Source organism: Eutrigla gurnardus (assembly GCF_963514095.1).
Source record: "Eutrigla gurnardus genome assembly, chromosome: 18".
NCBI lineage: Eukaryota > Metazoa > Chordata > Actinopteri > Perciformes > Triglidae > Eutrigla > Eutrigla gurnardus.
In genome coordinates this window covers 1597224-1624633 of record NC_139929.1, presented here as the reverse complement: position 1 = coordinate 1624633, position 27410 = coordinate 1597224, and the positions used below count along the sequence as shown (strand labels likewise).

Sequence of the window (27410 nt, the reverse complement as noted above, 5' to 3'; positions counted from 1 at the left end):
ACTATAATTATGAAGGTATTATGGAAAAAAAATAGTTTGATACAGCAGAGCTTTATTTTGGGTTTGGTAGAGAGAGAGAGAGGGAAGTGGGCGGTCCCTGTGGCGTGACGTCGCGATTGGCCCGGTGTCTTTCCTCGGCGGGGACTCGACGTCTCTCTCTCCCTCTGTGATCAGTGGGTGAGAGGGGGGAGACGAGCAACACTCAGCGGAGAACCGGGCGTGCGCCTCCGGTAAACGACGCCCACCGTTCAAACCGTTTGCACTCGCCGTTACGCATGCCTTCCCCGCGTTGCATGTCACCGTGCGGGAGAGTCGGTGTAGCATCCTCACCCTGCTGTTTCTCCCCATTCCTCTAGTCATCATCCTGTCATCCAGTTTTCATCACACCACCACCACCAGCACCACCACCGCCCCGGTCCCGGATCCTCCAGCCGCGGCCCCGGAGACGCAGAGTCCGCAGCAGCAGCAGCACGGTGCGCTTTATTTCTGAATGACGGGCGGAAGGTTTGACTTCGACGACGGCGGCACTTACTGCGGGGGCTGGGAGGATGGCAAAGCCCACGGACACGGCATCTGCACCGGACCCAAGGGCCAGGGCGAGTACGCCGGGTCCTGGTCGCACGGCTTCGAGATAGTCGGCGTGTACACCTGGCCCAGCGGGAACACCTACCGGGGCTACTGGTCCCAGGGGAAGCGGCATGGGCTCGGCGTGGAGAACAAGGGCAAGTGGATGTACCGCGGGGAGTGGAGTCACGGCTTCAAGGGTCGGTACGGGATCCGGCAGAGCCACAACACACCTGCGAGGTACGACGGGACCTGGAGCAACGGGCTGCAGGACGGGTACGGGATCGAGACGTACGGCGACGGCGGTAAGAACTCCCGGTGTGGCCCTCTGGTGTGTGTGTGTGTGTGTGTGTGTGTGTGTGTGTGTGTGTGTGTGTGTGTGTGTGTGTGTGTGTATAAACATGAATCTCCGTCTGATGAGATCGGAGCTGATATTGCGCACTGCGCGCGAACTCCGGCGCGTGCACGTTCACCCTCCTGAAAACAAAACGACTTGTCAACTTGAGAGAGAACAGTTTCCCTTCTCTTATTATTATTTTCCAACGCACATCTCCCGGTTTTGGCAACTACCGGTTGCTCCTCCTCGTATGTGACCGGAGGGAGGGAGAGAGACTCACCTCCTCCTGTACTATTATCACATGAACAGCAATATAATCTTCAAGTATGTATTTTGCAGAAAGGCCAGCCTTATTATTATTATTATTATTGTACACTTTTATTGCAGTCAAGTCACAAGCTCTTTCAAGATTTTTTCCTGATTGCAACCCCAAATGTATTTCATTTAACAACAATGGAAAGTGTGTGTGTGTGGTAAGACCCTCTCTAGAAGAGTCGGTGGAAGACCCTTTCTAGAAGAGTTGATGGAAGACCCTTTCTAGAAGAGTCTGTGTAAGACCCTCTCTAGACGAGTCTGTGTAAGACCCTTTCCAGAAGAGTCTGTGTAAGAATTTCTCTAGAAGAGTCGGTGGAAGACCCTTTCCAGAAGAGTCGGTGGAAGACCCTTTCTAGAAGAGTCAGTGGAAGACCCTCTCTTGGCGAGTCGGTGGAAGACCCTCTCTAGAAGAGTCGGTGTAACAATTTCTCTAGAAGAGTCGGTGGAAGACCCTTTCTAGAAGAGTTGGTGGAAGACCCTCTCTAGAAGAGTCGGTGTAACAATTTCTCTAGAAGAGTCGGTGGAAGACCCTCTCTAGAAGAGTCGGTGTAACAATTTCTCTAGAAGAGTCGGTGGAAGACCCTCTCTAGAAGAGTCGGTGAAAGACCCTCTCTAGACAAGTTGGTGTAAGACCTTCTCTAGAAGAGTTGGTGTAAGACCTTCTCTAGAAGAGTTTGTGTGAGACCTTCTCTAGAAGAGTCGGTGTAACAATTTCTCTAGAAGAGTCGGTGGAAGACCCTCTCTAGAAGAGTTGGTGTAAGACCTTCTCTAGAAGAGTCGGTGTAACAATTTCTCTAGAAGAGTCGGTGGAAGACCCTTTCTAGAAGAGTTGGTGTAAGACCCTCTCTAGACGAGTGGGTGTAAGAATTTCTCGAGAAGAGTCGGTGGAAGACCCTCTCTAGAAGAGTCGGTGGGAGACCCTCTCAAGAAGAGTCGGTGGAAGACCCTCTCAGGTGGTCTAGAGGTCTAGAGACCTGCATGTGATCGGAGAGGAAATATCCCGACAGGCTTTTCGCCGTCTTTGGGGCGATTTGTGAGCATCATGTCCACTTACGGAGGCCTTATGGTGCAAAATGCCCCACATATGACGGTTAAAGAGGGCTGGGCTCAGGGGAGGGGGGTGGGGGAGTCAGCTGATCCCAGAGGATCTACAGAACATCTGGCCGTCTGACCCTGCAACATCCTGATAACTTGATCTGCAGGGTCACCCATGTTGAACTGCAGCGCGGAGAGCCAGCCTGTTAATCTCACACTGTTTATCCATCCAAACTCCTTCCTGCCGGGGGGGCCGCGGATCGTTTTCCCGCTCAGATCGGAACCATCGACAGCTTATTTAACTGCAATCGGGACAATGAGACCTCAAGCCTTTTCTTAATCATTAGGATCGGTACTGTAACGCGATGACGCTCCAAAGAAGCTACAGTAGGACGTCGCAGGCTCGTCGGGGGGATTAATGAAGTATTCCTCTGGTTACGTGACTCATACGGTCCCCTGTCGTCAGAGGAGGGGGGGTGAATGTGAAGTTAATGGCCCGCCCTGGAAAGAGGCTCCTGGCTGAGTGATTCACATTCATCCCAAGTGATCCGCGGGTATACCGCCGCCTTAATCAAACCTCGTCCTGATTGAGTTGGTTTACACTCAGATCTGAGGGGAAGGAGAGAAAACATTTCATTAGCCGACTGTATGTCCCCCGACACCAAGGCTACCCAGAATGCAGCAGAATAATCTGGCCGGCAGAAATGCAGAGGAAACCGATAAACCTTCTGTCGCCACAAGGCCCGAAATAAATCCTCAACTCGCCGGCTGGCAGGTTGAGCTATTCAGACGTATCTTCAAGTCGAGCTGTTATCACGTTTGGTCCAAATCCTCCTCTTAAGGGCGTTATCATAGAGGAGCACTTTACATTGTTGTTAGATAGCTTTCAGCTGGTTTGGATGAAAGAAGTGTACAAGCAGACTGTAGCAGCGTTGCTTCTTAAAATCATTGTGAGACGATGTCTTCATACAGCAGCCGATAATAAACGGTCCCTTCTTAGGATTGATGTAACAGAGAGTTTCTCAGAGAGTGAGGTTTGATTAAATACAATATTTTGCATTGAAAGGCTTTTTTCTTTGTGTTGTACCTTGTTTCATCCCAACATGTGGTTCACTTAAAGCACAGGGAAGAAGATACAGTTCCTTCTGACCCTCTCTCTGATCCTGTAGTTTGACCTCTTGTTTAATTCAAAGGGGCCACGAGGTAAAAAAGGCTGGGGTCCCATTAGGATCTGATTCACTGATCCCATGTCTGCTGGTTCCTCAGGTACCTACCAAGGCCAGTGGATGGGCGGGATGCGCCACGGCTACGGCGTGCGTCAGAGCGTCCCCTACGGCATGGCCACGGTGATCCGCTCCCCGCTCCGCACATCTCTGGCCTCGCTGCGCTCCGAGCAGAGCAACGGCACCGTGCTCCAGGACCTCTCCTCCCCGGCGGACGCGCCGACGGGCAGCCGCGGCGGCTTCGTCCTCAACTTCCACTCGGACAGCGAGGTGGTCGCCGGCGGCAGCGGCAAGAAGAAGGGCCTCTTCCGCCGCGGCTCGCTCTTCGGCAGCCTGCGGCAGCTGCGCAAGTCCGAGTCCAGGACCTCCATCTCCAGCAAGCGCAGCTCGGCGCGCAGCGACGCCGCCATGAGCCGCATCAGCTCCAGCGACGCCAACTCGACCATATCCATTGGCGACGGTGAGCTGCCGGACGAGGACCTGCCGCTGGAGGACCACGTGGACGCCACCACGACCGAGACCTACATGGGCGAGTGGAAGAACGACAAGCGCAACGGATTTGGCGTTTCGGAGAGGTCCAACGGGATGAAGTACGAGGGCGAGTGGCTGAACAACAAGCGCCACGGGTACGGGTGCACGGTTTTCCCCGACGGCACCAAAGAGGAAGGGAAGTACAAAAATAACGTGCTGGTGCGTGGAATACGGAAGCAGTTGATTCCTCTTAAGAACCCCAAAACCAAAGAGAAGGTGGACCGGGCCGTGGAGGCGGCGCAGAGGGCCGCGGCCATCGCCAGGAGCAAAGTGGAAATAGCGGCTTCCAGGTACCCGTGTGTGTGTGTGTACTGTGTGTGTGTACTGTGTGTACTGTGTAAACACATATAAAGGAGTTTATTGTCGGAGCAGACGTCTCCTGGTCTCAGATCGGTCACGTGGAAGTGGAGTCCCATGACAACAGCTCAACCTTTTACGCATCAGCAACAGTCGAGCCTTTTGTGATTTAATAAGGTTTCTGTTTCTATTCTCTGCCCATATCATTACAGAGAGAGTGTGTGTGTGTGTGTGTGTGTGTGTGTGTGTGTGTGTGTGTGTGTGTGTGTGTGTGTGTGTGTGTGTGTGTGTGTGTGTGTGAACAGTATAGACCCATACCAGTGTGTCTCGTGCGCCAAAATGACGCCATACCATGTTTGAGGTCTGGTCTGGGATCTGCCGTTTTAAACGGGTGGATGAGATGTGACCTTTTGGTTTTAAAGCCCCCCTCCTACTGGGGCACAGTTCAGCGTACAGCATCACTCTGGTTTCATCGGGGAATCATTAAGGACTCGTACAAGCTGTGAGAAGGTCTCCAGGCAATCACGTGTTTTTACTTATTTATTATTTCCCCTCCAGAGATGAATTTGCATGAATACAAACACATATGCAAACAAATACTCAACTTAATTAGTCAATCAAGTAATTAACAAACCAAATGAGCCATGATTTATTCTGCTTTTCTATTAATTCATATCATTATAGCTGTTGTTCTATAATCACCATGCTTACTACTGTTAGCATGCCAATGTTTTTACCATGGCATTTAGCTTAGCTTGTTAGCATGCCAACTAATTGCTGATTAGCACATAACACATTTTGAGTATTTGGGGGCTAAACAATAGTAAATCATTATTCTGTGTTCTGGTCTTTCATCATTTTAACAAATGTTATGATTATCAATCATTTTTTAGCTGATGACGATGAATAATAGTATTTTGACTCGGGGCTGAACCCGGCCATTTACAGCAGTGCAGTAACAGCAGGCTCTATGAATACCAGTCATTATTATAATATACCCAGACATTCCTTTGTAATATAATAATTCCTCTCGGCGAGCGGTGCGGAGGAAAAAAATGCTTTATTCTGCAAAATTCAAGGATATAAGATTACATAAGGTGGATTTAACATGCTTAATATATAAAAACTCCTGCTTCCTGTTTGTTCCACGGATCAGACTCACATATTACTACTGTGTGTGTGTGTGTGTGTGTGTGTGTGTGTGTGTGTGTGATGCATGGCGGCTAAAGCAACAACCCCTAAACGCGTCGGGCTGATGAACGTGTTAACGGCGGCGGACGGAGGAAGTGATCAGATTACAGGACTGGCGCTCCCCCGTGGGCTGCTGGGAAATCTCTAAACAGCCTCTTCTCTCCTGACTGAGATCGTTTCCAAGGCAGCGTCTGTGTCTGTGTGTGTGTGTGTGTGTGTGTGTGTGTGTGTGTGTGTGTGTGTGTGTGTGTGTGTGTGTGTGTGTGTGTGTGTGTGTGTGTGTGTGTGTGTAAGCAGCAGGTTATGCAAGTCGCACTATGCACTCGCAATCGATCCAGTTCCAGTCACGTGACCCTGTCTTTGAATGTGGAGCGTACCCAGATTCACAAGGGGGGGGGAGCTGCTAGATGAGAGAGAGAGAGAGAGAGAGAGAGAGAGAGAGAGAGAGAGAGAGAGAGAGAGAGAGAGAGAGAGAGTGAGCGGGAGGGGAAGGGGAGAGAGATAGGGAGGGGCAGAGAGAGAGAGAAAATGGATTGAAATGAGAGAGCCGGGATGCTAATAGCGATTGGATAAGACGGGATGCTAAATAGCAATTGGATGAGACAGTATGCTAAATAGCGATTGGATAAGATGGGATGCTAAATAGCGATTGGATAAAACGGGATGCTAAACAGTGATTCGATAAGACGGGATGCTAAACAGTGATTGGATAAGACGGGATGCTAAACAGTGATTGGATAAGACAGGATGCTAAATAGTGATTGGATAAAACGGGATGCTAAACAGGGATTGGATTAGACGGGATGCTAAATAGTGATTGGATGAGACGGGATGCCAAATAGTGATTTGATAAGATGGGATGCCAAATGGTGATTTGATAAGACGGGATGCTAAATAGTGATTTGATAAGATGGGATGCCAAATAGTGATTTGATAAGACGGGATGCCAAATAGTGATTTGATAAGACGAGATGCTAAATTGTGATTCGATAAGACGGGATGCTAAATTGTGATTAGATAAGACAGGATGCTAAATTGTGATTGGATAAGACAGGATGCAGACACTTGCTGAGTAAGTAGGTCCGAAATAAAAGAGCACATCAACAAAAAGGGTTCACCTCCCCCCTCCCTCCCCTGTAAACTACTGTACAGAAGAGAGCTATCCCATCATGCCTCTGGGGGCGATGGCACTGATGACCTCACGCTTGTAATCAGCCAATCAATAAGAGAGAGCGAGCGGAGTTCTGTGTCTGTGGCCACCATTCACTGCTGACGGCCTTATCTATGTAACATAGACGTGTGTGTGTGTGTGTGATAGCTCTGTTTGCTCTCCGGGCTCCAGTAAAGCTTACAGCCAACACCTAATATGCAGGTCGGCCGTGAGGACAGATATTTATACGATGCTTATTTCTTTCTTCCCTGCGATCAGCGAAAAGATGAGATGGTGATGTTCAGCGGCGTTTAGTCTTCGACATCATCACCTCCGACGCCAGGCTGCTTCTGGATCCGTCACGCTGCTCCGTCACAAACAAGCCAATAGGACGCAGTCAGACTCAGAGCTGGAATAGAGTTTGGTAATGACCTTTTTAAAGCATAACTTTTGCACACCTCACTCTAAGAGTGCTGCCGAAAGTTGGAGAAACTTTTCAAACCTCAAATAAATTCAGTTGCATTTTCCATTTTATTCAGAAAGAACCAAATGTTTATAGAGCAGCCGCTTTCTTGCTAATTTACATAATAATAACTGTTTACTATACGATTACTGCTTACTGAGGTAACGGTGTGATTTAAAATCCTTCAAATACATTTCAGGATCACAAAGTTGATGAATTTGTAGTTTTATCAGAGGTTTGCTTTCTTAAATCCATTTTTACATGATGGATAATGTTATAGTTAATGTTCTAATGTGTGATACGTTGTTGCTGCTGAGGCTTGAATTCATTTTTAATAATTTAGAAAACTAAAGACTAAAAGTTACTCCTTAGTGTGTGTGTGTATGTATATATATATAATAAAATAAATTATATATAAATAAATAAAAACACACACACTCTCTCTCTCCCCCCCTCTCTTTATATATCTCTCTCTCTCACACAGACAGACTCTATATGCTTTCCCTTAATCAGAACTCACCTCCACGTAGTCACACCTCACACACACACACACACACACACAGACAGACAAACGCGTACAGTGAGCGTGCACACACACGTGCACGTGTACTACTCTGCTACGCGTCAGCAGTGAGCGCTGACCAAATAAGGCGAAGCATCAGTTGGCTTATCAGCACCCGCCAGGAATATATACACCCGTCCCACACTGATATAGCATCCCGCCATCTCACTCACACTATCATCTCTCTGAGTGTGTGTGTGTGTGTGTGTGTGTGTGTGTGTGTGTGTGTGTGTGTGTGTGTGTGTGTGTGTGTGTGTGTGTGTGTGTGTGTGTGTGTGTGTGTGTGTGTGTGTGTGTGTGTGTGTGTGTGTGTGTGTGTGTGTGTGTGTGTTCAAACAGGAGTAAAGGATTTAAAGAGAATGGGAGAAACTCTGTGTTTGGATGTGAGTGATGCGATAGAGTTGCTATCATTTGGCGTGCGAACAGAGAAAGTGTGTGTGTGTGTGTGTGTGTGTGTGTGTGTGTGTGTGTGTGTGTGTGTGTGTGTGTGTTTGTTTATCACCTGCTGGGTGATGACCTCAGCCACTCACCACCTGCCCTTTTTGGAGAGAGTTATAGATCGGCCCGTGTTTCAGCATGCGAACACAGTAATCCCGACCCAGTATATCATGTAGGACGCCATCTTGGCTCTGTTCTCCATGGGGGGGGTCACTAACAAACTTATGGAGTTTGTTATGGACACCACACACACCTTTTTCAAAATATATGTCTGTCTCCTTTTTTTATGAAGTGATGAAATGTACAGTAGCAACACACACACACACACACACACACACACACGTCTTCATATTTATGGCGATGTGATGGGTGTGAGGTGACACAACATTTAGTGCTGACAGAATCAAAGGAGAGAAATAACCGGCCACATGTGCCTCCTATCATCCATATCGCTAACATTAATGAGCTATAAATATATCTGACGAGATCACCGAGCGGGCGGCAGCTTCTTTTTTTTTCTTTTTTTCCAAATGAGCCGCAATGACAGGCGTGTAACGTAGCCGCGTTGGCGTGATGGAAAATGAGGAGTTAGCAGCCTGAAGGATGTTCGCTGGAGATTTAGAGGCTTAAAAGGAAAGAGCTGAGCTGTTCAGGATGTTTAAATGATCTATCTGTACATCATCACGTTTAATAAACATAAAGCTCATATGTCGGTGTGGACTAGTCGTTTGATGAGGAGGTACAGAGTCCTGTGTGTGTAGATGAACGCTGGATAACATGAAGAAATGTAAACGCTCCGCCTCCATCTTCAATCGTTTCCTTTGACTTTACTAGAATGTTACATTCCCCTCCATTAGTATTAAACGGTGAGTGTGTGTGTGTGTGTGTGTGTGTGTGTGTGTGTGTGTGTGTGTGTGTGTGTGTGTGTGTGTGTGTGTGTGTGTGTGTGTGTGTGTGTGTGTGTGTGTGTGTGGATAGTGTGTGTGTGACGGCGGGTAACGAGCGGCGGAGGCAGTGAGACGGTCTGTTAGACACATTGTGATCTGAGATGTACAGAAATAATGAGTTCAGGAAGATGTGTGTGTTTCTGCTCAGTAAGCTTGATCTCCGAGGATTACCCTCCGTGTGTGTGTGTGTGTGTGTGTGTGTGTGTGTGTGTGTGTGTGTGTGTGTGTGTGTGTGTGTGTGTCTGTGTGTGTGTGTGTGTGTGTGTGTGTCTGTGTCTGTGTGTGTGTGTGTGTGTGTGTGTGTGTGTGTGTGTGTGTGTGTGTGTGTGTGTGTTGATAGTGTATATTTTTGCCTTTTTTTAATTGATTAATAATCACATCACCAATCAGTGTATGTAGTTGAAATGTGTTTATTCAGGATAAACCCCTTGAGATGTATCATCTCATTTTCAAGGGATCCCAACATAAAACACAATCACTACATAATAACAGAAATAATAACAAAATAATACATTCAATAAAAGAAAGAAATTAAGTTTATGTAAATTCTTAAGTAGAATTTAAAACAACAGCAAACATTATTCATCTCAATGAACCATAAATCACTGTTGGATGGGAACAGTCTAACATTCAGATATGTAACCTAACTATAACAGGTATCATCTCCCAGTATTCTGATATACATAACATATAACATGTTATAAGTCTTTAAAATGCACTTATAGAACGTCAGCAGTGAGTTCTCGTCTTAAACTCTGTGTATTTTTATTGGGGTGTTTTTTTTGTACCTGCCACAGCCGCTGTGTGTCTGACCTCTGCATACGAATGTGCAGCCTCTAAAGCCCTTCAGCCGCTCTGATTGGCTAGCTAGGCTGCTTTCACTCCAGATGTTCAAGGATTGGCTTATGGAATTATCACTTCTCTCGTTGATTCGGAGAATTGCTTTTCCCACACTGAACCTCCTCGTGGAGGCATGCGACCGTAATCACACGCGTCCATGGCTCCTAGTGTTCCTGTCTGTGAGCCTGTCTGTCTGCCTGTCTGTGAGCCTGTCTGTGAGCCTGTCTGTCTGCCTGTCTGTCTGCCTGTCTGTGAGCCTGTCTGTCTGCCTGTCTGAGTGCCTGTCTGTGTGCCTGTCTGAGTGCCTGTCTGTGAGCCTGTCTATGTATGTGATGCATTTTTTTTTCTTTATAAGATTTGCAGGATGTGTTTTGCTGCAAACGCTGGCGATGGAATGATATTTCGGCAATAATCCACTGGATCATGTTGTTGTAATGACACATATATATATCGTTAGCAGGTGCAGTCGATCATATTGTGTAATTATTTAGATTTTTATGTCTTCATAAAAGCTTATAAAATAGCCTTTTATCGTATGAAGGTTGCATGTTCACCGATGATGCAGACGTAACCGAAACGCGAACACTCACTGTGGGAAATTGATGGTCCTGTGTGTGTGTGTGTGTGTGTGTGTGTGTGCTTGTGTGTGTGTGTGTGTGGAGATTGGAGGAGAAAGCACAGACCATAATTAAAACTATTTCTTAAGCTCAAGCGGTTACCAGGCAGTGTGACCTTTCACTGCACAGGTTCATCCTCGGACGTTAATCCTCGTAGTTCAGTGAGACACACACACACACACACACACACGAGCCAGTGTGTGTGTGTGTTCATGTGTGTGTGTATTGTGTGCACGTACGTGCAACAAGGAAGGCAACATGCTTCCCACACACAGTGGGCTGTTAGCAGTGTGGGTTTTGTTCATTTGCAAATTCATTAACACGGGCCAGATGCCTGGTTGGACAGCTTGCTCAAGTGTCTCCAATGGTTGCCATGGCGACTGCCTCATCGCCGTCATCGCCCGTGTCAGCCGTTTGTTGTTTTTTTTTCTTTATGGAGTAGTGAAGAGGCGTCATTAGTTTTTTTCAGCGTGTTTTTATTCATCCTTTTTAAGGCTCCGTCGACCCGCTTTAGTTTAGTTTTTTTTGTTTTCTTTTACAAAAACCTTGAAAGACTGTTATGATCAGATAATAACCACGAGGTCGGCCCGGTGTGTCCTTTATTCACACTCATCCGGTCTTGTTATGACACGTCGGCTCACTAATGCTTTTTCTCATATAAATTTGATGTGTGCGAGTATATCAGACGTAGCTCGTTTTTCTAAGGTGGAGGTCATGCCTTGTGTGTGTTATGCAGGAGACACAGTGTGTGTGTGTGTGTGTGTGTGTGTGTGTGTGTGTGTGTGTGTGTGTGTGTGTGGAGGTCCGGTCTTTAAATTCATCTCGAGCTCAGAACGTTGAAGTGATTTCATTTCAGTGCTCAGTCTGTCATTCCACTGAATAAGAAGCATGATTTTGATGAAGAAAGTTTGGGATCAAATGATTGTGGGAACCTGAAGTAACTCTGTGGACCCTCTAGGGGTCCCGGACCCCCCTGAAGTAACTCTGTGGACCCTCTAGGGGTCCCGGACCCCCCTGCAGTAACTCTGTGCACACTCTAGGGGTCCTGGACCCCCCTGTTGAAGACCTCTGAACATTAATGCTTAAAGGGCGGGACATATGAGGTGTTTCAGCTTTGACACTTCCTGTTTCTGCCTGAAACGTCACAGATACCACACCCCTGTATTCCTGCAGTATATGGTTTAGCCCCGCCCCCTCCCTCGGCCCCCTCCCTTGCCCCCCGTTGTGTCATTAGCTGTATCAGCTGTGGCCATGTTTCACTCTGTGTTGACACAAAGAGCACAGAGCTGAGGTCTGGATTCCTGCCGTTGCCCTTCACCAAAAACCGGAGGGATCATCTCGGCGAGGATTCTGTGTCGCTCTCTCAGCGCGACCGCGACTCACGTTGCAGCCGGAGGAGAGCATTTATTATACCGCACACACACACACACACACATACCTGTAGCCATGTGTTTTTGGACGGAGGCCCAGGTTCAGAGCTTCTCAGTAGAGAGAACACCAGTGGGAGAAGATTAGGTTTGTTTGTAATCCACGGCCAAAAAAATGTCTGTGGAGTTTTTTCTTTTTTTTTCTTCCCCCGTTTAATCAAAAATGAGATTCTTTTCATGCTTCTTCCTGGAAACGAAGCTGAATATCAACCTGTCTCTACCTGCCAGTTTATCCTTTTGTATCATGAGCAAACACGATTATTATCTGGGAGTGAATAAAAGTGGATTCAGTATCATTAAAGCTTGATGATGCAGATCAAAAATACTGCAAGTATGCAAGTAGTTGTGTAAGTGTATTCAATTATATTATAGTTTACTTTTCTAGGTAGGTAGGTAGGTAGGTTCCTAGGTTGGTAGGTACCTAGGTAGGTAGGTAGATAGCTAGTTTGGTAGGTAGGTAGGTAGGTAGGTAGGTAGGTAGGTAGGTAGGTAGGTAGGTAGGTAGGTAGGTAGGTACCTAGGTTGGTAGGTAGGTAGGTAGGTAGGTAGGTAGGTACCTAGGTTGGTAGGTAGGTAGGTAGGTAGGTAGGTAGGTAGGTAGGTAGGTACCTAGTTTGATAGGTAGGTAGGTACCTAGTTTGATAGGTAGGTAGGTAGGGAGATAGGTAGGTAGGTAGGTAGGTAGGTAGGTAGGTAGGTAGGTAGGTAGGTAGGTAGGTAGGTAGGTACCTAGGTTGGTAGGTAGGTAGGTAGGTAGGTAGGTACCTAGGTTGGTAGGTAGGTAGGTAGGTAGGTAGGTACCTAGGTTGGTAGGTAGGTAGGTAGGTAGGTAGGTAGGTACCTAGTTTGATAGGTAGGTAGGTACCTAGTTTGATAGGTAGGTAGGTAGGTACCTAGGTAGGTAGGTAGGTAGGTAGGTAGGTAGGTAGGTACCTAGGTTGGTAGGTAGGTAGGTAGGTAGGTAGGTAGGTAGGTAGGTAGGTAGGTAGGTAGGTATGTATGTTGGTAGGTACCTAGGTAGGTAGGTAGGTAGGTAGGTAGGTAGGTAGGTAGGTAGGTAGGTAGGTAGGTAGGTAGGTAGGTAGGAAGGTGAGTGGGTTTGGTTAGTTAGCATCTCTAGTCTCTGGTTCGCAGCTAGAAAAGAAATAGAAATACAAATTAAATAGCATACAGTGCTATATTATTTAATAGTCATACAGTGCTTTAGTAAAGAAACTCTTTTCTTTTGCAATCTGCAGACGAAGGTCTTTTTATTACTGAAACCTTCCTTACATTCCTGCTTTCACCCTCGCAAGTGTTTTCATATTGTTGCACAGGTACATTATTGAAGTGCTCACATACTCTTCTTGCTGCCTTGAACAAAATCTGCATGTTTAATATGAAGAAAAGGAACCACTTTCCTGCTTTCACTCGTGAGACTAGAAGTAAAATTAATTGATCTTAGATGCTGCTTTTTTTCTATTTTGGTCTCTACTGAAAAAAGTAACAGGATAGAACAAAGTGGGTCCAGAGCTCAAAAACCACCGGGACGTCCTGAGGTCTAAAACATGCCTCCAGTAGAGTACGCAGCCCAAATATCATCATTATACAGCAGACGGTTCTCTGTTCTCTTCAGGATGAAGTTAGCTTATCTCATAATAACAGCCACTTCTCCGTCTCCCATTTAAAGCCTCATCTGCTGAAGCCATTGTGCCCCCCCCCCCCCCCCATCCCCCCTCCCTCCCTGGTAATGTGAGCCAGACCTCAACCCCGGAATAATTCCTGAATAATTTCAAGAGTCGGTTTTTAGCAAACGGCTAATGGTGTTAGTCACGCTGGAGTAATCCTGAATTAGCACCGAGCCTGCGCGGACATAAGAGATAAACGTGTTAATTTGTGACTTTATACCAGGTTTTGTGTTGCTCTTTTAGGACCTGGGGGGGTCCGAAATCTAAAACCTAGGGTCCGGGACCCCTAGGGGGTCCGCAGAGTTACTGCAGGGGGTCCCTGAACTGATTTTAACTTTAAATTAAAATATGTCCAAAACTCCACCTTAACATGAACACAACCTTTTTAATGTCTTAGTATTGTATCCATAATCATTACAAAGTCCTGTTATACATGAACTATAGGCTGCACTACATATTATTATTGTTTAATAAGGAACATTATATGATATGTAATAGGGGGTCCCTCCACCAGGTCTATAGACCTTGGGGGTCCCTCCACCAGGTCTCTAGGTCTTGGGGGTCCCTCCACCAGGTCTCTATAGGCCTTGGGGGTCCCTCCACTGGGTCTCTAGGCCTTGGGGGTCCCTCCACCGGGTCTCTATGGGCCTTGGGGGTCCCTCCAACGGGTCTCTAGGCCTTGGGAGTCCCTCCACCAGGTCTCTATAGGCCTTGGGGGTCCCTCGACCGGGTCTCTAGGCCTTGTTGTAGTTTTCTCTTGGTAATGAAAGAGAGTGGTGGAGTGTAACGGAGGATTGTTGAGTGCTGATGTTGACCACCATGGTTCAGACTAATCCATCCATCTTATTATAAACTGCACCATTCAGCATCCCCGGAGGGTGGATGTGATGGAGAGGAGGAAGACGAGGGAACGAGGGGATGAAGAGATGAAGGGGTGCAGAACTGTGTCAGCATATGTGAGGGAGATTTCCTCAAATAGGCCACAGCCTGGGGAGTGATGGACCACACACACACACACACACACGCACACACACACACACACACACAGACACACATACACACACACACACACACACACACACACACTGTATGTGAATGACAAACCTTTCAGGAGGATGCTCCGTGTGAGCCGGGGTTTGAAACTGAACCCTACAGTAAAATTAGAGGCGGCCGAGATGCATAACTCAGCAGTTCTAAATACCCAGAAGTCTTTACAGGGTCTCTTCTAGTGTCTCTCACTCTCTCGCTCTCAATTCAATGGGGTTTTAATGGCATGACATTTTGCAATATTGCCAAAGCATCAAAATATCAATAATTTGTCCAAATATTAGGACAATACACAGTCAACAGTAATAAATATTAACATTGATTTATATTAATTACATAAACAGTATATGTCTCTCTCTCTGTCTGTTTTTTTACCTTTCTCTCTTTGTTTTTCCCACCCTTCTCCTTTATCTCAAACACACACACACACACACACACACACTCCACAGAAAGAAAATGCTGACTGCCAAACTGACTCAACACTTTTTTCCACCAAAATGATTGGATTCCATCAGGCCTTCATCAATAACATCGAAGCACGGCTTCAAAGTCTCCTTTCTACAAAACTGTGTGTGTGTGTGTGTGTGTGTGTGTGTGTGTGTGTGTGTGTGTGTGTGTGTGTGTGTGTGTGTGTGTGTGTGTGTGTGTGTGTGTGTGTGTGTGTGTGTGTGTGCGTGCGTGCGTGCGTGTGTGTGCGACAGCAGCGAGACGTGAACAGGTGTTGCTTTACATTCTGACGAGTCCGACAACTTCCCACTTTTTGGGAAGGTCAATCATGACTCAGCATATTGTGTTGTTTACCAGAAAGTGTGACAATGCATTTCATCATTTGTGCATAATCAACGTGTTTCTGCACATCGACATCGGACATAAACTCATCGTATGAAACGTATGAATTATTGGAGCATTTTATCATCTTTCAGCTCGTTGTTTTGGTTTTACCTTTATTGTCATTGCAGGTTCGACAACGACACTTTGTTGGGAGCATCTCTAGTTTCTAGTTCACAGCTAGAAGAAATACAAAATAAATAGCAAATATCAATAAAAATATATAAATGTGAGAATATAAATATAAAAATGAAACGTTTATTGCATAATTGTCCATACTGCTGTCCACAGAATGCCAAACAATGTCAAATCAAAGTATAAAAAAGATAAATAGTACAAAAACAAAGTAATTTGAAAGAGAAAATTGGAGAATATCGGACTTTAATAAGTCAATGTTGTGTTTGCAGCTCGTTATCAATCTGCAGGTTTGACGTCTGGAAGAAAACTCCCATGAACCCTTTGGGCTCGGCGCTCCACATGCCCGTGTTTTCTCGCCCTCGGCTCCTTCACACCTCTCCTCCCACGACCAGACTTCCTGTCTGCGATCCGGTCCCGGGTCCGCCCAGACTTCATGCTCCCCCTAAAGCGTTAAAAACATCCGGGATGCGGCGTTGGTGCGTGACGCGTTCGTGCCTCCCGTTCGTTTCACACGTTTCACAAATGGAAGCAGGACGTCCTTCGCGGTGGCATGCGGCGTCTATACGGCGTCCATGTCGGCGCTGTGATGTCACTGGAATGTTTTTTAAGATCAGTTCATGAAGCTGCTTTTAGCCTCATGGCCAGGGCCTGCCCAACGTACTAAGCGGCAGCTGGGGGCCCCCCTGGCCCCCAACTTAACCTTGAATCCAAAATATCGTAGGTTTATGGTTTGGGGGGGCAGTTCTCTAGTGCAGGCCCTGCTAGTCTGGACGTAGCCGTTGAATCTGGATGAATTTAGCTATTGGCCATTCTCCAAAATGCATCAGAATACAGGAAATCTATCAAATTCAGAATGTTGGGAGGACCCCCAGACCCCAGTTGCACCCACTTTTGAACAAATAATGTGGGGGGGGGGGGTCTTTGTGCATATGTGCCCAGGGGGACAGTAGTTCATAATCCATCACTGTATATTTATAATGCACCATTAATGTGTGACATTTGTGTCAACAATCGTCCAGCACAGGTGACTGGGCCCCCCCAATCAAATTCTGCTAAGGGGCCCCCAAAAGGCTTGGGCCGGCCCTGCTCACAGCATTGTGTAATATATGATAATTTCTTGAATCTTATTTTTAATCTGCAGCTGGTTTTCCAGAGAAACAGCCTGAGTGAGTCCTTGTGTTCCTGGGAGGAAGTGGTCTGACCCTCCTCATGCATTTTAATGTCTTACTGTCCCAAAACAGGACAGCCTTTAGTCCAAGGACACGCAGGACGTCTGAAATAGAGACATCTGTCCGTCGGGGTCACTCTGAGAGGGGGGAGGAGGGGGGGAGGAGGGTGAGGATGAGGGGATGCAGCGTCAGTAGACAGATGAAGAAGAAAACAGGAGCATTGATTGAAGGATGGAAGTGATGGTGAAAGAAAAAGAGGAGGATGGATGAGCGGGGTTAAGCGGGGCACGAGGCCCAGCTGTCAATACTCAGCGATACTCGGACGGCCCATCTGCATCCTCGCTTCCCTGCGTTGCCTCGTGTTGTGTAAGAGCTGTTCATACAGTAAAAGCTTTATCCTCTGCATGCTTTAAATCCATGCATATTGTTGCATAATTAGGTCTTTTTCTTCTCCTTGTGGCCGCGTGGTGTAACTGCAACATCCTCCCGTTTGCACGTGGACGGTACCTCGCCGTGGAGTTTTCAAGGGATTTGTGAAGCGGGTCATCCCCAGGCCTGCCTGTCTGCCTGTCTGTCTGTCTGTCTCACCATGCTACGCTCCCATAATACCTCTCAGTGCTAATGCTAAGCTCACATTGATTCAGAACAACTGTTCTGCCTTTTTGGGTTTTTGGTGCATCGTGACGTCGACGTGGATCACTTTTTATTTTATTTATGTTTTAAACTCAGTGTGTGTGTGTGTGTGTGTGTGTGTGTGTGTGTGTGTGTGTGTGTGTGGGTGTGTGTGTGTGTGTGTGTGTGTGTCGGCCTGTTGGGCACTGCTCCCGTGTGCTCCAGACTGGATTAAGGTCTTGCTTGGATGTGGCTGCGCTCCATTTGGAAAAATCAGGATTTGGATTTGTGATAGAAGCACGAGGATGGGGGGGGTTATGTTATCCACAAGAGGGCTGAGTGATGCAGCTCAAAGACGGGGAGAAAGAGGGAAGGATGGAAGGAGTGGAGGAGAGAGGACACAGATCAGTACAATAAGTCTGTGTACTTAAAAGACAGTGGGAAACATCCCCTTTATGTCTTCATGGCGGAGTTACCGTGACCTCTGACCTCGTCTCCGTTTGTGTTTCTCCCCAGAACGGCCCACGCCAGGACGAAAAGTGAGGCTGCAGACCAGGCCGCCATCTCTGCCGTGCACGACGCCGAGATCGCCCGGGCCGTCGCTCGGGAGCTCTCCCCCAACTTCTACCAGCCAGGTAACCTTTAACCACGCGTCCTCGAACGCATCACGGGACTCTTAGTGTACTTTGACTAGAAGTGGCTAAACATTTCCCTAGGTCTGACTGGCCGTGCATGCAAACAAGGTTTTCAGACATCCACTTTAAATAAAAAAGTCCCGTCTCACGTCTCCTATCTCGCCACGTGCAACCAACGTGTCCAAGTGTGTTTTAGGAATCAGGTCGCTGGAGCGAGGTCGGTACTTTGTAGGAACAACGATGTTTGCACAGTTTAATAGTTGTTTGCACGCTCGGCGTCGAGGCCTTAATGAGCTTGTTGTGCTGGAGCAGATATACTAAAAGGTGCAGCTGTGAGTGTGAAAGCCAGAAGGTTTTCTGTTCTTTTAGTCTTGCCCAGTAAACCCTCCCACTCCCCGATCCTCGGGTCCTCCTCCGGGTCGGACAGGCACACTGACATACTATCCAGCGTCTCACACTCTGTTTAGTCCATTTACAAGGTAAGCCTCTTTTACAAGGCGATGCCCGGAACATGATACCACAGCGAGTGAAGGGGTGCGGATCCTTTCTGGTCAGAGGTGGAACACGAGGCCACGACGAGGCCAAAAAGGCTTTCTCATGAACCCTACTTTAGTTTTTAGTTAATTGTGGTGTTTTCTAAGTGCATATTTAGATCTGTTTCTGTCTGTGGTTGTAAGAATTTCAACAAAGCAACTCATAAATTGAGTTATTTGGAGGAGGAGGAGCCAGAAGTGCTGTGTCATACTAATTTATTTTATTCACAGAGTGAGATCTGTCCCAGCCATCGTCCCTTCCACTGTTTGTCATATATTTAGGCCGATGAGATAGCCAACCTTGGGTGCTCGCCAGAAGCCACCATAAAATAGTGGGTGACACATAGATTGACAATGGGACCCATTCAAGCCCCCCCCCCCCCCCCGCTGAACCACAGAAATGGCTCGGCCCGGCCAGAGACATCCTGCGACGTGTTTGTGTTTTGGAAAACGGCGATCATGCTTGGCCGATGGCTCCGGTTCACAAGTCTGCAGCGAGTGTCCTTGCCTTATAAGTCAGATCGTGAATGAGAACGTGGTGTCATAATAATAATAATAATAATAATAATAATGTGGGTGCAGACATCTGAGCCGCCGCGTTGAACCATCGTTACATCAGCAGACACCTGCAGAAAATGTTTCTCCACATTCCTTTTATTACATCCATTAATGACAGTTAGTTGTAAGAAAACAACATTACTCACAATACTCCTCTTTGTGTTTTTCCTTCAGACATCCAAAATATATATTCATAAATAAATACGTAAGTGTCTAAATGTCTACACATATACACGGATAATTATATGCATCTGTACCTACAAATAATAAGTATATAGTATTTAATGACAGGTAAATAAATGATAATTCTTACATATTTCTGTTATGATTTATTATGTAATGGAGATGATTCCAGAATATCAGAGCAGTTTGGGGAATCTAGCCTACTTTGAGTTTGTTGCTGTTTGTGCTTTGGCAGGTTAAACCGTGTTTGAGTGCAAACACTTTCCCTTATTTGGAGCTTCCTGGCAAAGTGACCGCCGCTGTTTGAAGCTTCAAAGGAAATCAAAATGCACCGTGTTAAAATATTCCAGGTTGGTTTTTATTTTTTAAAGTGTTGATTGGTCTATCCTGTTACCTTGGGAGAAAAAGCCACTCTGAGACGTAACTTTCCCCCCAAAAGGAGATCTTCCTTGCCTCGCCGCCCCTCCCCCAGCTCTCTAATAACCCCCCCGGGTAACGAGCGGGGTCTAACCCTCGTTGTTTGTAATTGGTGGTTCTGACTCATAGCAGATTATCACCCAGATTGGGAGCGTGCACTTCAAAAGGGAAGAGAGGGTCACGGGGAGAAGGAACCTGACCTTTATGATTGGTTCACACACTGCACCGGGGAGGGGGCGTGGCCTGCGGCGTGACGTTAATTGGGCTATATTTGGTGGCGATGTGTGCTCACTGTGGTCTAATGGAGACATAGTTGGAATCCTTATGCTCTGAGAGGAGCTCGCCTTCACCCCCCCTCCAGGGCTGACGTGGAACAGCTGTCCCTTCCTTCAGCTGGGGGGGGGGGGGGGATCCCACTTCGCCCTGTTTGACCCAGTCAAGGTACACTTGGACCAGGTGAAACCATAAAGCTGGAGCTGTCAGGGCCGAGCAGGTGCTTCATGTTATTATTTATATTATCATATTTATATTAGCATATAAGCAGCAGGTGTCGCTGAGGGAAGTTTTCATGACAGTCGTCTGAAGATCAAAGTTGTGCTGCAACTTCTTTTCAAGGATACGACGTAGACATTATTTTAAGAACCACTGACGTGCAAAATGCAAAATGCAGCTTTTTTTGGGGGAAAAGTGGATCAAATCCATCAAAAGCTGAGAAACATTTAGATTTCATCTGATTTGATGGTTCCTGTCTATGTCAGTCACATTTTATCCATCAGTTCATACGAATGTGAGGCCGATCTCCTTTGCAAAACAAATCACAGGAAGACACTGATACTGTATTTGCATGTGTATTTGTGTGTGTGTGTGTGTGTGTGTGTGTGTGTGTGTGTGTGTGTGTGTGTGTGTGTGTGTGTGTGTGTGTGTGTGTGTGTGTGTGTGTGGATAGTAATGGAGATAGCCTGCATGTAAAGGCGTCCTATGTAACGCCCATCTGCCGGTGTGAGTAGGAGGAAGAAAGAGGAAAAAACCTAAAAAGCTCCAAATTGAGTCATTAATGTTGAACATGACGGTGTGGAGGAACACGCTGAGATCACAACCCACAGAACAGACTGATGCATGTCGACCACATAGAATAAATACAAGCCGTGCACGCTCACTGATACTGAAGCTACTACTGTTCATCTCATATTCAGGTCAGCGAGGGTTAGGCTGGCTCTTAAACCCACGATACCAGTGTGTGTGTGTGTGTGTGTGTGTGTGTGTGTGTGTGTGTGTGTGTGTGAGAGCGGGTGTGTGTGTGTGTGAGAGCGGGTGTGTGTGCGTGTGTGTGTGTGTGTGTGTGAGAGCGGGTGTGTGTGTGTGTGTGTGAGAGCGGGTGTGTGTGCGTGTGTGTGTGTGTGTGTGTGAGAGCGGGTGTGTTTTGCCAAGAGTGCACCGGAGCAGAAAATGCACTGCAGATTAAACGTGAAGCAAACTGGTTTAAACACAAAAAGCTGTGTTTCCTCTGTAAACCTCAGAGACACATCGATGAGGTGAAAACACATTCAGGTCTTTAAAATAATCAAACATCTATATTATATCTCTATTATATCCTCTTGATGCTGTAATTCAGAGCTGTATTGTGTGTTATAACTGACATGTGGCCTATTTTAATGACCCTCTTTTTAAGAAGCCCGGCTGATCAGTGTTCAGATGAAAGAAAAACACCACGGCCTCTTGGGTAATGGAGTCCCGGTGCTTGTTTCCGGCTGACCTGGCAGGATTCCTTTGGCGGAGCGCGTCTAATAAATCACTCACTCTGCAACACGCTGACATCTGCAAAAACAAAAGTCATGATTAATCAGAAGGAAAGGATTGTTCTATCAGCGAGGTCTGGATTCCAGCACGGCTTTTTCACAAGTGTAGTCTTTAAACGATGTTGCATTTCTACGTGAGGTCGGGGGTCGTTTTAGTGCCGGGAACCATTCAGAAAATGCTCCAGGACCCCTCGCAGGAATCCGTCCTCAAACAGAGTGAAACTAGCTCGGGGGGGGGGCTCTTATTGAGTTATGGTGTGAAATGAAGCTCGGCGGGTATATTAAGCCCCGCAGATGTTCAACCCCCCAGTCTCTTTGTAGTGGCTCTTATTGGTTACGATGCGTATGACATAAATATGTAGAATACTTTGGGCTCACGGGGACCGAGGCTGGAAAGATTCTGATGTGGGATTGGATGTTTCCCTTCTGGATCTGGTGTTAAATCTGAATTAATTAATGAAAATCTGAAAATTATTATTTTCCATTGAATTACAAACCCCTCTTTGATCGATCAGTGAGATGAATCCATGTTTTAACGCACATTAACTATATATTTGTATTCTTTTCTTTGGGTTTTTTCTATTTGAGGTCCCTGTTTGAGGGAAACTGTAAAATCACAGTAGAAAGTATCTGATGGGGTGAAATTTGAGTGGAAAAAACATCAAATCCATAATTTTTAAGTCTATAGAAGACCCACGTTTTTCTCACTGGCTTGTTTTGTTTATTGGCTTGTAAAGCACGTTGATGGATGTATAAAACGTGCTTTATGAATATAACTGGAGTAAATGGTTTCTATAGATTACCGTCTCCTGTACATGCTGGCCGAGTGCAGCTTCCCCTCTCTGCTCGTACATCTGATGCACTTCAAACAAAGCGGCTTTGTCCCTTCTTAGTCACTCTGACACCATCTAATTTAGGCGACGTGAAAAAAACCAGGCAAACAAAGAGCCTGATGTCTCTAATAAATATTAATTCAGTGCAGAACAAAGGGACGCGGAAAGTGTCATTTTTCACGCACTTACATTTGGATTCAGGCTCTTTGTTCACACGTTAAGGACTTAATGCCCATAATGGAAAATACAAACACATAAAGGTAAATATACAGTGCTCGTTAAGCATAGATGCAGTGGACTATCCGAGTCCTGAAGACCAGGAGGAGCTCCCCAGACCTTCATAGTAGTCTCGTTGTGTGGAGGAGTCGATGTGACGAGGCCTTTTTCCAGGAAAACAACATTCTGATAAAAGAGAATGGCTGATGATTTAGAAAGGAGCCGCAGAGGAGGCTTCCTTTGTGAAATGGTGTTTGTGACCCTGCATTAATCAGCCCCCCCCCCCCCCCCCAGTCTCTGCAGAATGATTGCATATATAATGTCATGATTCATGAATATTTTAATTGAAAGTTCAGCTGTGCTTATAGGGTTCGGCTTTGATTTTTAAATCTAGCTCCCGGTGGAACTCTCCAGTCGGAATTAAGAGAAGAAGCCAAAAAAACATCCAGTTGTGGTTATTTTGACTGATTTTACATAATTTTCATTTCAATTCAGCATATATTAACTTGATTTCAGTGTGATGTTTGCAGGCAGTGTGTAGAATAAGAAGAGTAGGCCAGGACATCTCAAATATTTAATTAAACATGATCTATACGGCTATTTTAAGCTATATTGTGTTAATTTTGCTCTGACTTCTTGGCTGCATCAGAAATGTCAGAAGAGCTGAATAATGATTCAGGAGTGTCCATATTGAACTATGTGGACCTGAGACCAGGGGGTCATGTGGTCTCGTTGGTCCCGTGCGTTATACTCTCATTATATGTGAGCGAGGCAGGTGTATCATCACATTCAATAAAGAAACCCAGAGTTATCATCTCCAGAATGCTTTAGAATAAGAAGGTATGAATGATGTTAACGCGTCCCGTCTCTCGCCGCTGCAGGACCCGACTACCTGAAGCAGCCTCTGAAGGAGCCCGTGGAGATTAAAGAGGTCCCCGTCGAGAAGAAGAAACACTCCCCCAAAGATTCTCCCCACTTCTACCGTAAAGGCACCACCCCTCCCCACTCGCCGGTGACCAGTCCCGTGGCCACGCCTCCCCCCTCGCCTCACTCCGCCAAGAAGAAAGGTCACCTCGCCAACAGCACCGGCCGCAAAACCAGCAAGGAGGAGAAGCCCTCCCGCAAGACGAGCAAAGAGGAGAAGTCGGGTCACAAGACCGGCAAGGATGAGCGGTCCAACCGGAAGCCGAGCAAAGAAGAGAGGCCGCCGGTCGCCGACGGCCCCAAAGGGTCTCAGGTGCACGTGGAGGCCTCGCCGAAACCCGCTAGAGTCCAGCAGCCGACCCCGGCGCCTCCTCCTCCTCATCCTCCACAACCTCCCGCAGTTCCAGTGAACGGCGAGCTCCACACAGAGTACCACAGCTACTATGTCAAGACCCCCACCAGGGTCCAGCCGCCCCCGGAGCCCGAGCAGGACGTAGACGAAGAGCCCAGTATCCTGGAATTGGCTCGCATGCCCCCACAACCCCACAAGTCCTATAGCATCCCCGCCCCCAAGCCGGCCTCCGTACGGGACGGCAAGGGCGACGGCAAACTCAGGAAGCAGGATTCCCTAAAGCCAAAGAGCCTCGCAGACGCAAAGAAAGCCAGTATGGACATCGCAGAAAACGTGGAAGAAACGGTGAGTTCCACTGGTTGGAGGGGAAAACCTGGTTTAGGAAGAATCCGTCGTCATTTTGGGAAAATATACTTATTCGCTTTTATTGCCAAGAGTTAGACGAGAAGATTGACACCAAACTTACCTTATGTCTTTGTGGAGTCACTTAGCTTAGCTTAGCTTAGCTAATTTTAGTTTAGTTTAGCTTAGCACAAAGACTGGAAGCCAGGGTTCAAACAGCTAGCCTGGCTCTTGTCTAAAGGTAACAAGGGCTAATCAAATTAAGATCCTTATTTGTTTCATTAATACAAAATCTGAAGTGGGAAGAATTATGTGTAAGATGTTAGGCAGATTTATTACTTTTAGACAGCTAGGCTAGCTGTAGCATCATATCTATCACGCTACACTACTGTCGAACGTTAACAATGAAGAGAATGAGTATATTTCCCCAAAATGTATAACTTCTTAAAATCGAAACAGCTCTTAATAACTGTCGTTATGTCATGTGAGGACATGCAGTACATATCATGTGATTGTTGTTGTAGATTATTATGTGATATCTGATCTTTATCATAATTTCATTTTTTTTGCAGGGTCCTAACTCCATCCTTGTTGCCATGGTAATGCTGCTGAATATCGGCCTTGCCATTATATTTGTCCATTTTCTGACATGATGAAGCTGTTTCTCAGGTAAGATCATTCATATATACATATAGAATTATATATAGATATACATTTTTATTCCTCGACGATCGGTTAAATTCATGTATCTGTTTCTCCTCCGTGTCTGTAAATGTGACAAGCAGCCAAATAAATCCAAAGGCACCGTGTTTTTTTATGTTGCAGTGAAACCATGGCAACCGGTACAGTTGCAATCGCCGGCCTTGAAAAGTGAAAATGGCGCCAGGAAGACACGGGGGCGGCCGCATACGTAGGTGTTTTTAGGAAATCAGCGTGACGACACCGAAGAGGAGGAAGACATCGCCGACCGCCAGCAGCCGCGTCGCGTCTTCTTCTCTGAAACGCCGCAGGTGAAATGTTGTGTCTAGTGAGGTTAAAACAAATATATATATAAAGTTTTTAAAAAAATGCAAGCAAACATACTGGAGGGAGGGATTGAAACCCAGACGTGTGCTGATCCGAGCAGGGGGTCTCCGGTCCGGCGGCCCCGTTACCGCGGCGGAGACCGGACTTTGCTGGAAGAGCGTGTGGAGATGCACTTTTAGATGACGGGAGCAAACAGCTGCCTTTCTATTTTGCCATCTGACGTTTTGATGGGGAGATGTGAGCCTGGCGGCCAGAGAAGGGGGGGGGGAGCGTGCCCGTGGGGGCGGGGTCGGGGGGGTTCACGCCACTCATGCAACAGGAAACTGGGCACGGCCTTCGCCAGCAGGCCATCGTGCTAGCACGGGTCACTCACCAGTCTTACCCTGTTCACCCAATCATCATCACGCAGCCTCTCTCGAGCTCCGCCCTTGTTACCATGGATACACTGTTTTTAAAACACACACACCCCCCCCCCCCCTCCGCCATGCATGGTACAGATTTAACATTTGTTTGTTTTTATTGTCCGTCATCGTTTTGAATGTTGCAGTCGTCGCTTCTCCTCGAAAAAAAGGACGTTTCTTCTCTCAAAAATGAGTTTTCCCTTTTTAGTTTTTGAAATCTTTACTCATTTCTAACTAATTGAGCTGTAATTTGACATTACACATTACTGAAAGTGCAATATGTTTTTTTTTTTCAAAGAAATATAGTATATTTTGCCAAAAAATATATATCTAATATATAATTATGATGTTGAGAGAGAGAGGGTGTTGCTGTTTTATTAGGGAGGAGATTCACACTTTGAAAAGCTACCTAGCTCTGTGAGAGTGAAGTCAACGGATGTCTTATGTTATTTATTGAAGGAATAACGCTTTCATTGCAACGACGCCGATGAATCCGTTCTGCTTGAATTCCTTTTATTCTTTGCTTTCAGTGTTTCTAAAAAAATAAAAATAAAAATGCAAAGTTCAGACGCGAGCTGCTTCCGTCGGCCCGGCGGCGCTCGTGAGCCGGATCGATGGACCGGATCGTGTGGACGGTGGATTTATTCAGGTTGAGGCCATTTGGGGGAATGTGGCACACATGGGTGGGGGGGGGTGCCTTTAAAAGTCTTTAACAGTAGTACTGTTTACCTCAGAGAAAACAAAGATGAGGAGGGGAGGGGGGAGGGGGGAGAGATGCCATCCTTGTCTTAACTTTGTCTTGTTGGGGGGGGGGGGGGGGGTACTTTGACTGTTGTCATCACCTGAACCATGCTTTCTTGCCTCATCGTAGCCGTTTGTAGTCTTCTGTTGCAGGTATGGCATGATTTTTTTTCTTTGATTTCCAAAAAAACAAAAAAAAGTGGTTATTTATACAGTTATTTAACTGTCGTCGCTACGGAGGTGAATTATTTATTCAATGTGCAACTGATGTGTTTGTGACATCATCACACAAAAAGGGCTTTTAATATGTTTATTTGACCGAGCAGCACATTAAACTGGAAAAACAGTGGTCTGATGGATGTTTGCAAACCGTCCACGCAACTAACTATACAAATATATATATTCAAAATGTGGACGATAAAAAGCAGACCAAGACATTAAAATGATTCATAAAAAGCATTGTGATATTACAAACGTGATGTATTGAACTCTTCGCCCTCGTTTTCTTGTTTAAGCCGTCTTCACGTGAGCATGGTGAAGCCCGGACTGTCAGAGGGGTCGACACAGAAATACGCCTGTTTATGGGATATTTTTTTGAAAATGCAACATTGCATGTTGGAGTCATTTATATATAGATTATTATTATATACTATTTGTAAGGATTTTTACAGAGCACAATCCAGAATCTGGTATGAGTTGGTATTTTTCTAACAATTTGCACACCTGTATTTTGAAAATGAATATAACTTTGTTTGTAATTGGTAATGTAATGCACATATGATGATGTTTTGACGGTGGAAGAAGAAAAAACGACTTTACTATTTCTAATTGGTTGTACTGTATGTACCATATTTGGGGATGTGAACGGCAGATGTACTTGTTGAGTATTTTCAGGACGTGACGAGGAACTGCGTGAGACTTTTGATATCTCAAGGTTGGTGTTGCCCCACTGATTTGTGCAAAGTCTTTGGAGATGAAGTCATGTGGATAACAATAAAGATGTTATGCCTCGTTTAACGACAGTTCGGCTCATTTCTTTTGTTTTCATGCTGCTG

The 27410-nt window shown here is 46.2% G+C and overlaps 1 protein-coding gene across 2 annotated transcripts; it reads left to right on the top strand.

Moving 5' to 3' along the window:
• Positions 1-128: 128 nt before the first annotated feature.
• On the top strand, positions 129-26332 carry jph1a (junctophilin 1a). 2 transcript variants are annotated; one of them, XM_084033188.1, is made up of 7 exons: positions 129-230; positions 357-869; positions 3518-4295; positions 17915-18033; positions 23451-24190; positions 24760-24856; positions 25013-26332. In XM_084033188.1, exons 2-6 carry the CDS (start codon positions 491-493, stop codon positions 24838-24840), a joined length of 2097 nt encoding a protein of 698 aa, XP_083889314.1. In that variant the 5' UTR covers positions 129-230; positions 357-490; the 3' UTR covers positions 24841-24856; positions 25013-26332. The 2 variants fall into 2 exon arrangements, with proteins under 2 accessions (XP_083889314.1, XP_083889315.1); XM_084033189.1 differs by having other exon boundaries at positions 147-869.
• Positions 26333-27410: the final 1078 nt, after the last annotated feature.